This window comes from Neolamprologus brichardi, chromosome 7 (genome assembly GCF_056152115.1).
Source record: "Neolamprologus brichardi isolate AB-2024 chromosome 7, ASM5615211v1, whole genome shotgun sequence".
Taxonomy (NCBI): Eukaryota; Metazoa; Chordata; class Actinopteri; order Cichliformes; family Cichlidae; genus Neolamprologus; species Neolamprologus brichardi.
In genome coordinates, this window is record NC_142110.1 from 62,273,406 (window position 1) to 62,288,759 (window position 15,354).

At 37.9% G+C, this 15,354-nt stretch overlaps 1 protein-coding gene across 2 annotated transcripts in view; it reads left to right on the plus strand.

Moving 5' to 3' along the window:
• ranbp10 (RAN binding protein 10) overlaps positions 1 to 15,354 on the plus strand; it is a 39,090-nt gene that overhangs the window by 6,657 nt on the left and 17,079 nt on the right. For both annotated transcript variants that reach the window (XM_006797415.3, XM_006797417.3), the window contains exons 2-3: positions 3,515 to 3,626; positions 8,651 to 8,703. In XM_006797415.3, the coding sequence (XP_006797478.1) occupies positions 3,515 to 3,626; positions 8,651 to 8,703 (165 nt within the window). The remainder of the gene's footprint in view (positions 1 to 3,514; positions 3,627 to 8,650; positions 8,704 to 15,354) is intronic.

Below are 15,354 nucleotides of genomic sequence, written 5' to 3' on the forward strand. Positions count from 1 at the left end.
TGCATAATCCCGCTGACAGAAAGGTAGATAAATCGCAATGAAAACATACCTCTGCCTCAGCTCTTATCTAGGCAGAAGACACATAATTAAAGTTCAGAGATTAATGTTTTCAAAGGTCACGTGGCCCTGACCTTTGTGCTGCATTCATGTATTGTCAGTAGAATGGCAACAATGTTGTTATCTCATAGTATATTTGTAGTAATATATATATATATATATATATATATATATATATATATATATAACTTAAGACAAACAGGTTATAGCATCTTTAATTAGAGATTTTATTTAACTTTAACTGTATGAGATTTTATCAGCATTCTCATCAGATGGGAAATAAAGTAACTTAAAAATCCTTAATATCACTGACTTGGAAAAACACCATTTCCAGTTTTCCATCTATTATTAACTAGGCCATCATATTTCTTAGAGGCCACAGTGATGAAGTGCTGCTGTGTAGCATAATCTGCCTCAGGGAGACCAAAACAGAAGATACAAACCTTTTAGCATAAGTGCCAGGTGTATCTGTGCGCACAAACAATTAATATTTAGCCTCGTGCTGTATGGCCCCATGCCCAAACTGTTATATTCACTTTTGTTTTGACTGAAGTATTTTCTTAGTTTAGACACATTTGATAACCAATGTATTAGTCTCTACCAGTCCAAAAAATTGTAGTTATTTTTTAGTAAGTTAAATAAGAGATCAAAGAGTCTGAACAGCAAAGCAGCTCTGAATTCATTTTTTTCAATACCTACCAAGGTCTGTAGCTTAGTAGTATCATAACTGAGTATATGGTGGTGGTGTTGTCAGCTAGGGTCTAATATAAATGGCATTAATTCCCTCATGAAGTCATATAAGAATTTTTGTACTTCCTCACACTATAAATAAATCCTCTAATTTTATTATGATGTTGACATAGTGATATGGACTTGTCTGCTTCTTTTGACACTGTGAGGCATTTAGCAACGTGTTGCTTTGGTCTTTGTTGTGCTTGCTATTATTGAACAGATAGATTTTGCACTTTGCCTCTGCTAGTGGTCAAAAATACACCCTGGAGGCAGACTGCTGATATTCTAGTAAGCAATTAAGGCCACACAGTGCTGTGGGTGAAGAGGAACAGGACATTAACAGTTGCTCCTTGAACTCTCGTGGAGAGGTTTAAAGTCGCACAAGAGCAGAAATGTCTAATACTGCCAGGGCTTTAATATTAAATCACATGGCCTTTCATTCAAACTTTACAACACTGTTACACTCTAAGTTTCTTATCTAATACAAATAAAAAACCACAACGGCCTAATCAGCATGAATCAGCATGAATGCAGAATTATAAACCAGACATTTTGGTTAACGGTAGTAACCATCTCACATACCCATTTATGTAGTCCCAAAGAGACCTGCTGGCCTACTGAGGTCTAAAATTAGACTACTGGCTGACACACACACAAACACACACAGACACGCACAGGCACGCCAGTCACATGTGTAAACATGATAGAACATACATAGTGGATTTGTGGGTCAAAAAAGATGCAAAATTGAGTGTTAGTGAACGTCCTGTCACTTTTTGTTTCCTAAAAACCACTAATGGGCTAGCATATGTGGATATTTTATATAGTGTTAATGTAATTCAGACTCTAACATGCTTTAGTTTATTATCAATTATGGCACTGTGATCTTTTAATAGTGTCATAGTTGCATCCTTATTAAAATATATAAAACAAATATCATTAAAAGAGTTAGGATCACAGTTAAAGAGGTGTTGTTACTGTAAACCTATACAAGTGATGCTATACTAAGAGTATTTTACAGAGTATTTTTTGAAAAAATGAAAACACATCAAGCCAGTATATTTCTAACTTCCTGTTCTACTCTATAGTATGTATAACTTTATTTTAGTGACCACACTTATGTCCCCCTCACACACAACAAACAGCAACAGCCTCAAGGTGTCTGCTGACAGCCAGCTGCTTCGTTTAAGGTTACAGCATGTCTACATTTCATGCACACACAGAGCTCTCAGTGACTTGTTATGTGTGGTGACAGGTGAGCTCAGTCAATGGTGCAATTACATGTAACAGAAAGAGATGCACATGCTTACTGTAGAGGCTAGATTGCAGTTATACAACAGTACTGAACATATTAGTCTCTCTCTCTCTCATGACCCGAGGGATTGCATAAGCAGCCATCTGAATATAGAATGACAGACAGTAATATGTGTTGTGCTCAAATCTAATTGGTCCAGACAAAATACATGAGCCCTGTGACCTCATTGTCTACATCTTTACCAGACTGTGTTAAATCAATGCCCTGTATAACCTATTCATAGAAAAGTCACCTTAACAAAAAGATGAATGTTATTTGAGAAATCCACACGTATCTGAGCACAATCTGAGCCTCACTGATCACTCAGCCTTGTGTTGCAAGCCCAACACAGCCTTGTGGAAATGTAGGGGGAATAAATAAGAAAACTGATGCCAGTTAGGTTAGTTATCAAACCTACAGCTGTTTCTGTTGCCATATTCAGATTAGATGAGCTTCTTCTGAAAAGCTGCCTTTGGTCTTCATCAAACATGTCTGCCGTTACTCTGGCCACACCACTCTATCTTTTGTCTGTTCAGAGCACATTATTGCAAAAGACCTGGGGCCAGATGCAGAAAGCTCTGTTTATATTACCAACCAAAACTGTGTGTATACACTAAGGCAGATATGAGCATACACATTCATTTTTTTTGTCATATTTATATAGATGTGCCTATGCATTATCCAGTCCTCCTCACACAGAAAAAAAAAACCCTTAATAAAAAGACGTTGAAAAGACATTGAAGAAAGCTTTGATGTCTGAAGAATGCTGAGATTAGGTTAAAAAGTTGAAGGTGAACAGTCAGCTTCTGAGGCTGTTCAAAAGACATTTACAAAAAGACATCCTTTTACATCTAAATCCTTTAAAAGGTTTAAAAATTATAAAGGGCGCTCTACTTCCACAGTGCCTCGGACAATCTACAGATTTGGTCACAAAAATAAACATAATTTGGTCAACTTTTAACAGGCCGTGTTTCAACCAAATGTAGATGTAAACCAGTGTCTTTTTAAAGGCAATTTAGTCCATGGGCAATGTCCATGGATACCTGGTGTTTGGGGGTGGCCTTTTGTACACTTCTACCTAGTTATTTATCTACATTTGAAAATGTCATTTGCACCACAAGTTAGTAGACTATATGTTAAGTTTAACATCTAGTCTAAGTTAAGTTTATTTGTCAGTGTATTTGTCTCTAAAAGTCAGGTTCTACTTTTTATATGTGTATTTTTTTTTTGAGCAGATAGCAAATTTATGACTAATTAAACTATGAAAATACTAAGAATCCAGGTCAGTGCTACTGCAAGCAGATGCCATATCATGAGACTTTGGTAGAAAATCAGGAGTCAAATGCAAGCCCAGTGTTTCGTTGTTTTTAAAGTCCTTTTGTATTAGGCTACCATGTTCTTCATGTACACCTTGTATTTCTCTTTTATCAGGTCATGGAAAGAACCACAAAGATGCAGCATCAGTGCGAGCCACACACCCAATCCCTGCTGCCTGTGGGATCTACTACTTTGAAGTCAAGATTGTCAGCAAAGGTCGAGATGGGTAAGCAGATGCAACTTTTAAAACCTTAGTGTTGGTGCCCTTTGTTACCATGGTAACCTGACTTAGCCCCCCCCTACTGGGTCATTCATAACATGTTCAGTGTGCCCACGCAAAAATAAAATTGCAGTAACTTTGTGTATTTTCTGTTAGTTTTTATTATATTCTGACTTTGAAGCTTAGGTCCATGAGTCACTGCACTGGCTGTTTTCTGAGGATATTATCAGAGGAGTAGGGTTTTATATATGTGTGTATGTGTAAAACTCTGCCTCTTATTGTTTCATATTAAAGAAAAAATAGCCAACTTTAATAACTTGAAATAAATTACATGAATTTGATTTTTAATTAACATTTAAACATTTAATTTGATGGTTATAAACATAGTATTTTTTATGACAATCATTTGTAGCACTGGTGCAAAATTTGTCAGTAACAATGTCTTTGTTCCTTTTTGTCAGTGTTTTTGCATTTACACCTGTTAACTTGGTTGTGCAAAGTTTTTTCCACCTTGAGTCTGTATCAAAACAGCAGTCTTTATATCACTTATCGTATTACTGTCCAAATCCTTTGGTGTCACGACAGAGAGAGTTACAGCAGTGGAAAATTTTGGGGTGTTTTTGTTCATCTGCTGTACCAGTGAAAATAGTAGCCAGCCTTAAAAGTACAGTTTTAGTAATCATCACTGTCATCTAATGTGAGGGACTACACCTGAAAATTGTAGATCTGTGTTGCTTATAGTCAAGATATTCTTCTTAGTTGCCCTAGAATTACAATAATTGGGTGTCATTTCCAGAATTAGGAAATATGGAACGTTTTGAGCCCAGACTGCCTCTTCATCATGGCCCTGTGGGAATTTATTATTTAATCAGAACACACACACACACACACACACACACACACACACACACACACACACACACACACACACACACACACACACAGAGCCCGTTCAGCTATCTTAGTGAGGACCTTCATTGACATAATGGTTTCCCTAGCACCTTACCCTAACCCTAACCATTAAAAATGAATGCCTAACCCTTACCCTAAACCTAACCATAACCTAATTGTAACCCTGACACTAAAACCACATTTTGAGCCTCAAAAAGGCCTTCAAACTTGTGAGGACCGGTGAGTGTGTCCTCACAAGTGACTGTTGGGTCTCACAAGTATAGTAGAATGCAGATTTCAGTCCTCACAAAGATAGCTAGACAGGAACAGACACACAGTTTCAAATTTATACATTTTTTTAAAAGTACTAAGAGAAGTCTATTTCACCAAGCGTATCCTCCTAGACAAACTGGGTCTGGAATTGTTTGCTTCAGTTTGGCAGCTAGAATAGGTAACGTTGTGTACTGTTGCTGAAAAAGTTGCCACATGGAATTTAACAGCAAGAAAGTTCCTCCAGTTTAGTTCTGTTATTCCAGGACTCTTTGGAAGGACCTGAATGGCAAATTTACTTCTACATTATAAAACAGTCAAAGATGAACTTCATATGTAAATGAATATGCAAAGATCTTTATTGTCAAATGAGGCCATACAGCACAAAAGAGAGTCATTGCCTTTCAGCTAATTCAGTGATTGCTGAGGTTGCTGATGAGTAAGTGTTAGGTTAGTCTCTGCAATTATTTTGCCATGTGGTTAAATGTCTGGCTTTCAGATTCTCTTTTGTGACTTGATTGGAGCTGAAACACCTCTCCATTTAAAAAATTCAACTTGCACAGTAAACACTCCCTATTTCCAGTTAAACAGCTAGGCATACAAAAGAAGTGATGCAAAATATATTTGTATGGCTTTCCTTTTTAGGCAGCTAGAAGCTGCATGATGTGTCATGGAATGCCACGGGAATAACATGTACTCTGTGTATACATTTCAAGTTACACCCATAAGCTAATAAGTCGTTTTGAAACTTAAAAATAAGCTCACATCTCGGGTCTCAGGCAGTACTGAGAAAAAGCCCTAAATTCAAGAATTTGAATTCATTAGAATTTCGTAGAGATATCTTGATTGTAATTTTCTTGTCCAAGTCCAGATTCGTATTAGTGTAATCTGAAAATACTCATTTTTATGATTCTAGTTTTCTTTGTAAGAACTGACAGCATATACAAACTTTTCTTCAATGCGATTTCCAGAATAAAAGAAATTATTGAACTTTCCATGCAGTAAGTGTAATAAGTTACATTATCTTCTCTCACTGAGGCAACTTTGAAATATAAAGTGCTCTAACACTGGAAAGGGGATCAGATAATTAACTGAAAATGAGTTGCTGCTTATTTTACCAGATAACAGGATACTGACTCTTTTACCTTTTTCACTCACTTTAATAATTTTACTACTTTGACCCTTTGACTGCTCAGATGTGTATAGCTTTAGCTGGTTTTTGTTGTTGTTGTTTTCCACACTGGTACCCTACGGACTCTACTTTACTTCTACTTCATTGACAGTAAAGAGCCTTCATGCTAACAATATGTTAGCATGTGGCTGTAAGTATGCATGACTATTTGCCTTGAGAAATCAGAGGGTCACCTCCTGATCACTGATATGAGCCAATTCCAATCCCTGGGCGGTTGATTGGTGTATCTCTACAGTTTTGTTGGGCTGCAGCCTATAAGTCGATGATTTGACTCATCAACTGGATCAAAGCTTTTGTTTACAACTTTTTAAATCAATCTAAACTGGTTTAAGCAGAAATCACATGGACTTCAATGCTCTTTAATCCTTCAGTTTGAATGAGGTGGCGTCATGTGTAGCAGAACTAAGCTGTGGATCTGTTGCTTTGGGTTGCTTCAAGCTGCTTACACGGAAACTAAGGCTACGTCCACACGTACACGGGTATTTTTGAAAACGGAGATTTTCCGTTTTTGTTTTAAAAAATAATCCCGTAAGCAGAGGGAGAGAGAGAAAAGAGAGAGAGAGAGAGAAAGACCTGTGGTAAAGGGCCGCGGGTCGGACTCGAACCCGGGCCAGATGCTTTCCGCCATGCAGCACCGCTCATCCCTGTGAGCTAAACTGGCGCCTGTTCTTTACTTAGCTGATTGGTTGTTGCCATAAAATGAATTGTAACAGTTGTCAAATAGGTTGGTACATAGCTGACACCCCTGACTTCTGCACAACACAACTGATGGTCCCAAGCCCATTATTATGAAATTCCACAAAGAAACCTTGTCAAGGCACACCTGTGAAGTGAAGCCATTTCAGGCATAACTGCATCATGAAGCTCATTGAGAAAAGGCCAAGGGTTTGCAGTGCTGTCAACAAAGCAAAGGGTGGCTACTGCCAGAAATCTAAAATATAACACGTTTATTATCATTTTTTTTCTTTTTCTTTGCTACATGCTTCATATATTTGACTGGTAGTCTATGTATACTCAAAAAATGTTTATTATCATAAATATCATTAAAAGTTGTTGTGGGTCATTTAATTAAAATAAAAAATATTGTGCATATTTTATAGCATAAATATTGCAGTGAACCATTGGTACCATGCCTAGAGTGGCAAGCTATACCACTGCAGAAACTTAAGGCTAACCAATTTTGCATAAACATAAAATTGAACACTAATAATTAAATGAAAGAAGTGAAGAATATCTGTCAGAGGTAAAGGAAACAGCATTGGTAAAATAAGTATAAATAGAGCCACTGTAAAAGACTAGATTTGAGTTGCTTCAATGGCTTAGTCACTGGTTACTGGTTTCATCATCACTGGTTATTACAAAACCTTTCTTAGCCATATACTAGTGGAATTATTAAACTCTCTTTGGAAAAAGCTTTTTTGGTTTAAAAAAAAGTGCTGCTGACTTTGTGCAGATTGGCCACATTAATCTAGAAAGCAGAGAGAGGATTGATTAACATGGACACTCAACTGGTTTAATTTGACTGAAAAATGATTGTAGAGCACTGACTAAAAATAATCTTGTTTTTATTTGGTTTTCTCTCTTCAGATGTTTTATTTGTTGTAGGTCGTTGTGTTTTTAATCTAAAACTGGGGAAATTTAATTAAAATTTGATTAAAATTTATGTCTACGTATTTCTTTTTCATTATTATTTCATTGATGTGATAAGTCATATTAATAGATTTGCATGTTAGCCCTAGCGGCTGTGTGTGTGTGTGTGTGTGTGTGTGTATGTGTGTGTGTGTGTGTGTGTGTGTGTGTGTGTGTGTGTGTGAGTGCATCAGTCTTTTTGTTCATAGCTTTGGTGATGAAATATTTCTGCATCTGTTGGATGGAGTGTCAAAGTTCTGTGCAGATATTTTTGTTCTCATCTTTTGAAGATGAAACCCGCTGATGTATTCCTTTAGTCTTTTTCATTATATATTCCAACGCTAGATAACAGTCAAATCAATGCAGACATAAGTGAGAGCTGAATAACTTTGGTGATCTCTTAATTTTTTATATTGTGCCAGCATCAGGTGCCTTTTAAGTTTACCTGCTATTATTGTTGAGCACAAAAGCTTGCTATGACAAAGTCCAGCATCACAGAGATGCTAGCATGTCTATGCGCTGCAAAGCTGTGTTCACACATGCCCTGCAGCCCTGAGTTTTTGTAGACTTGACTGATGTGTCTTTTACTCCTCTTTCTTTGTAAATGTAACTTATTTGAAAAGCATGGAACATTTGAATAAGACCAACCACGTGGCCCAAAGCAGGCATTTATTACTGATCTTTATGTTATTACTACTTTGTAATATGCCAAATGCATTCAAGTGGCAATAATGCTGACTTGTTCAAATGAGTAAAAAGATTTTCTGCTGTCATTTTAAGCCGGTCTACATGAAAATGATGCAGACCAACTGCTTATCCTTGTTTGCCACTTTCATGTTTCAGCTCATGGACTCAGTAAATCACAATGACTAGTCAGAAGAATCTGAAGACACTTCTGCCAACCCTCATGAGTATATGAGCATCAGCTCAGAATTTGCAAAGCTAGCTGGATTAAAGATTTGAGAAGAAGCTGATATGAGTGTTTAAATGTACTGGACGCTCAGTAATGACATGTAAATCTAATATTTTTGTCTCTTGTTGTGTGCAGATACATGGGCATTGGCTTGTCTGCTCAGGGAGTCAACATGAACAGACTGCCTGGTGAGTACAACTTGAATAATGTCATTGTATTATAACCAGTAGGAGACTGAAAAGATAGACTTTTTTTTTTTAGATATACTGATGAATATATTATAGTCAAGGTTGCACAGTGGTGCAGTGGCTAGCAAGAAGATGCAAGGTTTGAATATCCTGCTCTGAAATTGTCTTTATTTCAAAGGCATGAATGTTAGGTTGATTGATTGATGAGTCTAAATTGGCAGAAGATGGAGTGGTGTGTGTAGTTCTCTGTCTCTTTACTTTAGCGATGGACCAACAACCTGTCTAGAGTGTACTCTGCTTTTCACCTTGAGACGGCTGGGATGTGTCCCAGCTAAGATGCATAACCAGTTAGGAAAATGGATGGATGAATGTTATAGTGGGTTATAGCTGTCAGAATATCTAATGAAAAGATGGTAGGCCTACAATTTGGGGTCTGTGTTAGGAGTAGTTAGCAAAATAGGGTTAAATAAGGATTCCCTAGTTTACTCAACAACCCATGGTATGGCAAGAGCGTCGTCATGCCATTGTTCACCAACAACATTGGCTTGCTGATCTGATGCCAGCATTTCTGCCACTTAGCAGTCAGAGTGGACGGGTGCTTTGGCTGGCTGGGAAGATGAACATCCCGCGTCACTCTTTTTTTTGTTCCATTTTGATTACACACAGCACAGTACACTCAATACAATGAAGGAGCTACAGAGGGGCTTTCCAAAACCTTGAACCTTTCTAATTACTTACTGGCGAACAGCCTTAACCCCCAGCCCTTACAGGCTTAGATTACAATCAAAGACTGACACTGTTTACTTTAGCCTTGTTTCTATTTTCTCATGTATATTGCAAACCCTGGTAAAGGGTTCATTATTAGGAGACTGAGATATTTTTAGAGATAAAGTAGAAGTGGAGATAATGTGGATGCATGTGTGGAGGGAATATACTAAAGGTGGATGAAAGGGATGAAGAAGAAATTGATTTTTGAGGATAAATCAGAAGCTGGAAAAGTACCAACATTTCTGAGATGCAGGAATGAAAACAGGTGGAGAGGATGATGCTCAGGGTTTCTGCTGTAATTAGATGCAGTTTGTCTGACGGCTGCAGTAGAGAACATGTCAGGACATGTTACTGAGCTGTCATACAGATCAGTGACAGATGACGTGGACTTATTGCACCCTCGTGGTGATCCACCTATTACTTTGTAATGACAGATTGCTCGTTTGTATTTTATGTAGAGTTTATTTTTGGTCCAGAGCCTTAGCCAACACCCAGTGAAATTACTACTATATGCAAAGATTTCAACGACTGTGTTTTGTGTCAATCTAAGGGTGTCCTCATAGGCAGTTTCACCTTACATCGTGTATTATGGGGCTTTCAGATAATAAAGAAACTGCAGAAACTGCCTTTTTAAAAACATAAAAAAAAACATTGTACCCATCTTGCATTTGGTTTAGCTCAGTTACCTCTCAGTTAAATCTAGTACTTCAAGCATAGACAGTACCATTGTACTCACGGCAAACACAGAAATCCCCCCGATGGTTACTCAGAAGAATGCAGCTTTAAAGCATTTGCGTGTTGGCTTCACTTTTTCGACACATTAGATAGGTAGATGGCCATAGTTTGCATGGAACATGCCGACTTGTCTGGCCAACTACCTGCCAAGCCGCGGTGGAAGTTTAAAAAGTGCAATGCAAACCAGAAACAGAGAATGCTTACCTTCAGAGTAAACGTTGTGCCTTACCACTGCAACCAACACATTCCAAAATGTACAGCTTTTACTTTGAAAGTGAATGGTTACCCCAACTTTCATTGATTGATAGCCAGCAACTTCCAGTAGCCACTTGCCAACCAGTGAATACACATTTTTCTCTACTGTGAATGCTGAGCTCATAAACTGGTCTCTAGGCCTGTGTGACTGGAGCCTATTCTGTCTGTGACTTCAGTGCAGTGGTTATATTGTTACGGTGATGACATTTCTGGTCAGCCCACAAGGAAAATCATCATTACTCACTGAATTTTCCACCAGTTTTCACCTAGCTTAGTATTTATTTCTATCAAGAAGAATTAGATTCCTACAATAAAGATGAATAAAGTTGTGGAGAATTACACTTGCAGCTTTAATGAAATCAGTTGTTTATAAAAAATCTCCTACTCAACAAATCAGTTGTCTTACACTTCTGCTAACTTTGTTTACGTGTGTGAACAGCTCAGACAGCGGTCACTTCTGTAATTCAGAGAACAAAGGTGCTGCTATAAAGATTTAATAAGAAACAAGCCTTTGTCTGCTAACACATAAACATTTTATTGTCTAAATGCTGTACATAGACAGTAGGCAATGCATTCATATGGGAGGTCAACATATCAGTTTTATTCCTTGTCCTCCACTTTTCCACTGAATTATTTTGTATTGTTTTGTTTTATCTGGACGTGTGTTAATGGTCAACCAGCAACCTCCAGTGACACAGGAGGAAACATAGTGGCCACTTAGCTGCTGATAACCTCACTTAAGCCCCTTCCCTCTCCCCAACCAGGGCCCGTGTGGGGCTATTTGCTTATTGAATGGTTAAGATCTGTGCGGTGGCTGAGGTTTGTGGAATGCTGTGGAGGCTGGTGGCAGCCAGTTCAGCAGAGTCTAGATGCACACATACACAAAGATCCCTCATTCTCCTCTCTTCTTGATTCGCATGTGTTAGACGTCACACAAAGGCCCGGAACAATGTGGAAAAGCATTGCATGGATGGATGCTTTTTTCACAACTGGTTACAGATCAGTTATGAAAGTATCTTTTGTAACTAGGATTTTACTACAGATGGTGTGTAGCCCTGGTACACAGATTACTGATGATTGCCTTAACTCGGACTAACTCTGCGTGTTTGTGTGCCAGTGTGTGTTTGTCCCAAACTGTGGAGATTTATCTCTGTGTGTCCTGGGCTTCACTGATTGCATCTCTCAGTGTTTATGTTTGTTCCCACTCATCCGTGCATCTGTGCACACTTTCACAGCATGCTGCACATGTTGTGTGTGTGCTGGTGAAGTGTATAATGTTCTATATGTGCTGTGAGTGTATATGTATGGTGATTGTGAAGGTGTCTTTGTGCAAAGATGTGTTTCTGTTATTTTAATTTTGAATGGAGACAATATTAGACATTCCAGTTATTATAATGCAACTGAACTGAGCCCACGAACTGCAGCATTCAAAATGATCAAACTGCTAAATTAACACTTATTTGTCAAATACTGAATATGACATCCTTAATCAAGGGAGCAATTATTGCAAGGTTGTTGTATTTAACTTTTTTAGTTTTTGCCAGTAATGGCAAAAAACACCCGAATCAGACCTGTGAAATTGAAAATCTTGCACTCAGAAATTCTTCTTGAGTTAAAGTTCTGAAGTGTTATATAAGTTCCCTGTGAGGTGGAATTACCATCATAAATCATAAGATTCAAAACTAAGTTTTGAAAGCTATGGTCTTGAAATCGCTATGCTGAATAGCACACTTTCCTGGTTTCATTTATCCTGTTAAAACTCTGTCTGATGGGGTGACCCAATGGTTGATTGTCTAGGGCAGCGGTCCCCAACCCCCGGGCCTCGGACCGGTACCGGTCCGTGAGTTGTTTAGTACCGGGCCGCGAGAGTTGAGGTCTGAAATGTATGGTTTTCAGGGTTTTTATTGGTTTTCAGCGTTATTTTGTTATTGTTTTTATCGTTAACTCGGTTTTCCTGGGTCTTTTCATGTGTGTTATGAATAAATCTTCTTTTTTTCGGTACCGGTACTAGTTTTATTTTGTTGTATTTATCCGCGACACCTTAAAGGCCGGTCCATGAAAATATTGTCGGGCATAAACCGGTCCGTGGCGCAAAAAAGGTTGGGGACCGCTGGTCTAGGGCACACACCACTTTCTAAAAAATGCTCTCAGCAGCTGACTCTCTGCTCAACCTTTGCTGCATGACTTTGCCCTGCCTGCTTTACAAAAAACACACTTTTCTAGTCTGTCTCTGCTGCATCTCTTTAATGAAAGGCAAAGTGCTAAAAAAAATCTTAAAAAAAGAAAACCTGTCAGATGTACCAGAGTTCAAAGCTGAAACTGAAGATTCAAGCATCTCTGAAAAGTCAGTTAAAAGAGCGAGTATTTCATGCTTGTAAAGTTTCAGATCTTTGAAGATGCATCTTTATAGAACTGCAAATATTCTAAGTTAGGGATTTTCTCTTTTTTTCAGAGGAGAGAAATTTTAATCAGGGCCAAAGGAAAAGCCCAAGAAATTTAATAAATATATGTTTGTCATTTGGTTTAATTGGTTTCTTCTTTTTTTAAAAACAAAATTCTTAACTGCTCAGAAATGAAAGTAAAACCAGTGTTGTGTAGGTATTACTTGTGTCCTCACTGCTGGCAGGAGCTACCTTGGGTCATGTGGTTCTGTGGTTTTTCTTTACATCACAACTGTGGATGTTCATTTTTTATGGGATCTGGAACCACACATAAATCATATTCTTTTCTTGTTTTAATGTAAAATATAAATTTTTATAAAATTATTGGATTTGAAATACATTTTGTAAAAGGTGAGTTCAGATTTTACTCGAGTAAGTAAAAAACTGGGGCACTGTGTAAAATGTTAATAAAAACAGAATACAGTAATATACGTGATAGAAGATTAAACTTGCGTGTTAAAAAAAATTATATCAAATGTTTAATGATACCAACACATCCTTAAAAACCTAGGACGGGGCTTGGTTTTCCACTGTGTAGCATCCCCTCTCCTTTTAACAGCAGTCCGTACACATTAACTGAGGAGATCAGCTGCTGGACTGAAGATCTGGACTGTAAACAAGCCAATTTTTCATCTGGACTCTTCTACTACAAATCCAGTATGTGGCTTAGCATTGTCTTGCTGAATTATGAAATACCTTCCCATCTAAAAACACATTTTTAGATGGGAGCGCATGTTTCTTTAAAACCTGTATATATCTTTCAGCACTGATGTCTTTCCACATGTGCAAGCTGCCAATTCCATAGTCAGTAATGCATTTCGTCACAGTCAGATATAAGTTTTGACCTTAGTGCTGGTAACAAGTTGGATGGTCATTTTTCTATTTAATCAGAAAACATGGCATTCATGTTTCCAAAAATCCAAATTTAGTTTTTTCTGCTCATCTTTACATCTGTGAAATTCATGCCAATGCTCTATTACACCCTATCATTTTACTGGCCTCTTGCCAGCTAGCATAGTTAGTTGCCCAGCTGCCCCCTTTTGGGGGGACATGTTGCTGCCATCATTTTCAAAACAACCTAATATTTTTCATGAAATAATAACATATCTCTGTTTAATTTTTTCAGATGTGTTATAGGTTTATGAGATCTGCAATTTACTGCATTCCTTTTATTTACATCTTACACAGCATCCCTTTTTTTTTTTTTTTTGGAATTATGGTTATACATCAAAAATGTAATAAAGTACTGTCCTTGTGTATGTGTTTGTGCGTCCTGTGATAGTACAATGTTCTCCACTGCTGACCTCTGTGCCTGATCCTGCTGTGGAGGCCTGCCCATTTCATTAGCATGTTGGAGCAGCGAGCCTGGCTTTAGAGGCAATATCCCTGTCAGCAGATTAATCTAATACCTCACCACGCACACACACGCGCACACACACACACAAACACACACATATATATACACTTATGCACAAAAACACATGGAGGGACAGAGGACAATATGTGCTGTGTAAGTTGAAAGAAGTACCCCAATGCACAGGATACAGATACAAAGATGCATGTCCAGCTGAGCCTAGTATTTTATGACATGCTCACAGACACACATGTGCACATACAAGTACGCATCTAATATCTCGGCTCACCCATGACCTACTTTTCCTAACCCTGCTTTGCTTTTTGGCAACAACATGTAAGCTGCAAGTGAGGAGAAACACAACAGAGCTGAAGCTGAACACAGTCCGGTTCAGGTCACTTTCAGGGTGCTCAGTTCATGTTGAGCCATTCATGCAAAACTTAAGGTTTCATTGAGTTAAAGTCAAGGTCTGATTTTGTGAAGTTTACCAATTTTCCTTGTGCTATAGAAGAATATTTCCATATAACTTTAGATCAAGTCTGTGCGATTAACCAGACAGCTGATATAATTCACTCGGGCAAAGAGGCGGTGATCTATGTAACTTTATCACTCAGACAGTATGAGACTGCATTTTAGCTTTGGAAGAGATACAGGAATTAATAACAGATCAATACTAGTATCATTTTATTTGTCTTAGACAGGCAGGATAATATAGACATGTCATCCTATATGGTCGTTTTACATCCTCTCAAAGAGCGGTATAGAATTATTTAGGTTAGACTGTACTGTATGGTGGTTAAATCTTGCAGTCTGTAGCACTGCATACTGTGCCAAGCTGTGTGTAAAGCATATACTTTTATTTTGAAGGGTCATACGGGTTGTTGTTGCCTTGGATTATTGGCTTTGCTGGTCCCACTTTTGTCAGTTATTCTGTACCACTTTATTTTATTGGTGTTTACTTGTGTAATGATTCCAAACAACACGTAAAACATAAAAACAAGAAAATTTTTAATAGGAATGTACTGAAGCACATTTTCAGCAAGTTGTCCGGTAGCACACTGGGTTAACTAGTGCAGAGCTTCCCAAATTGTGGGGCAC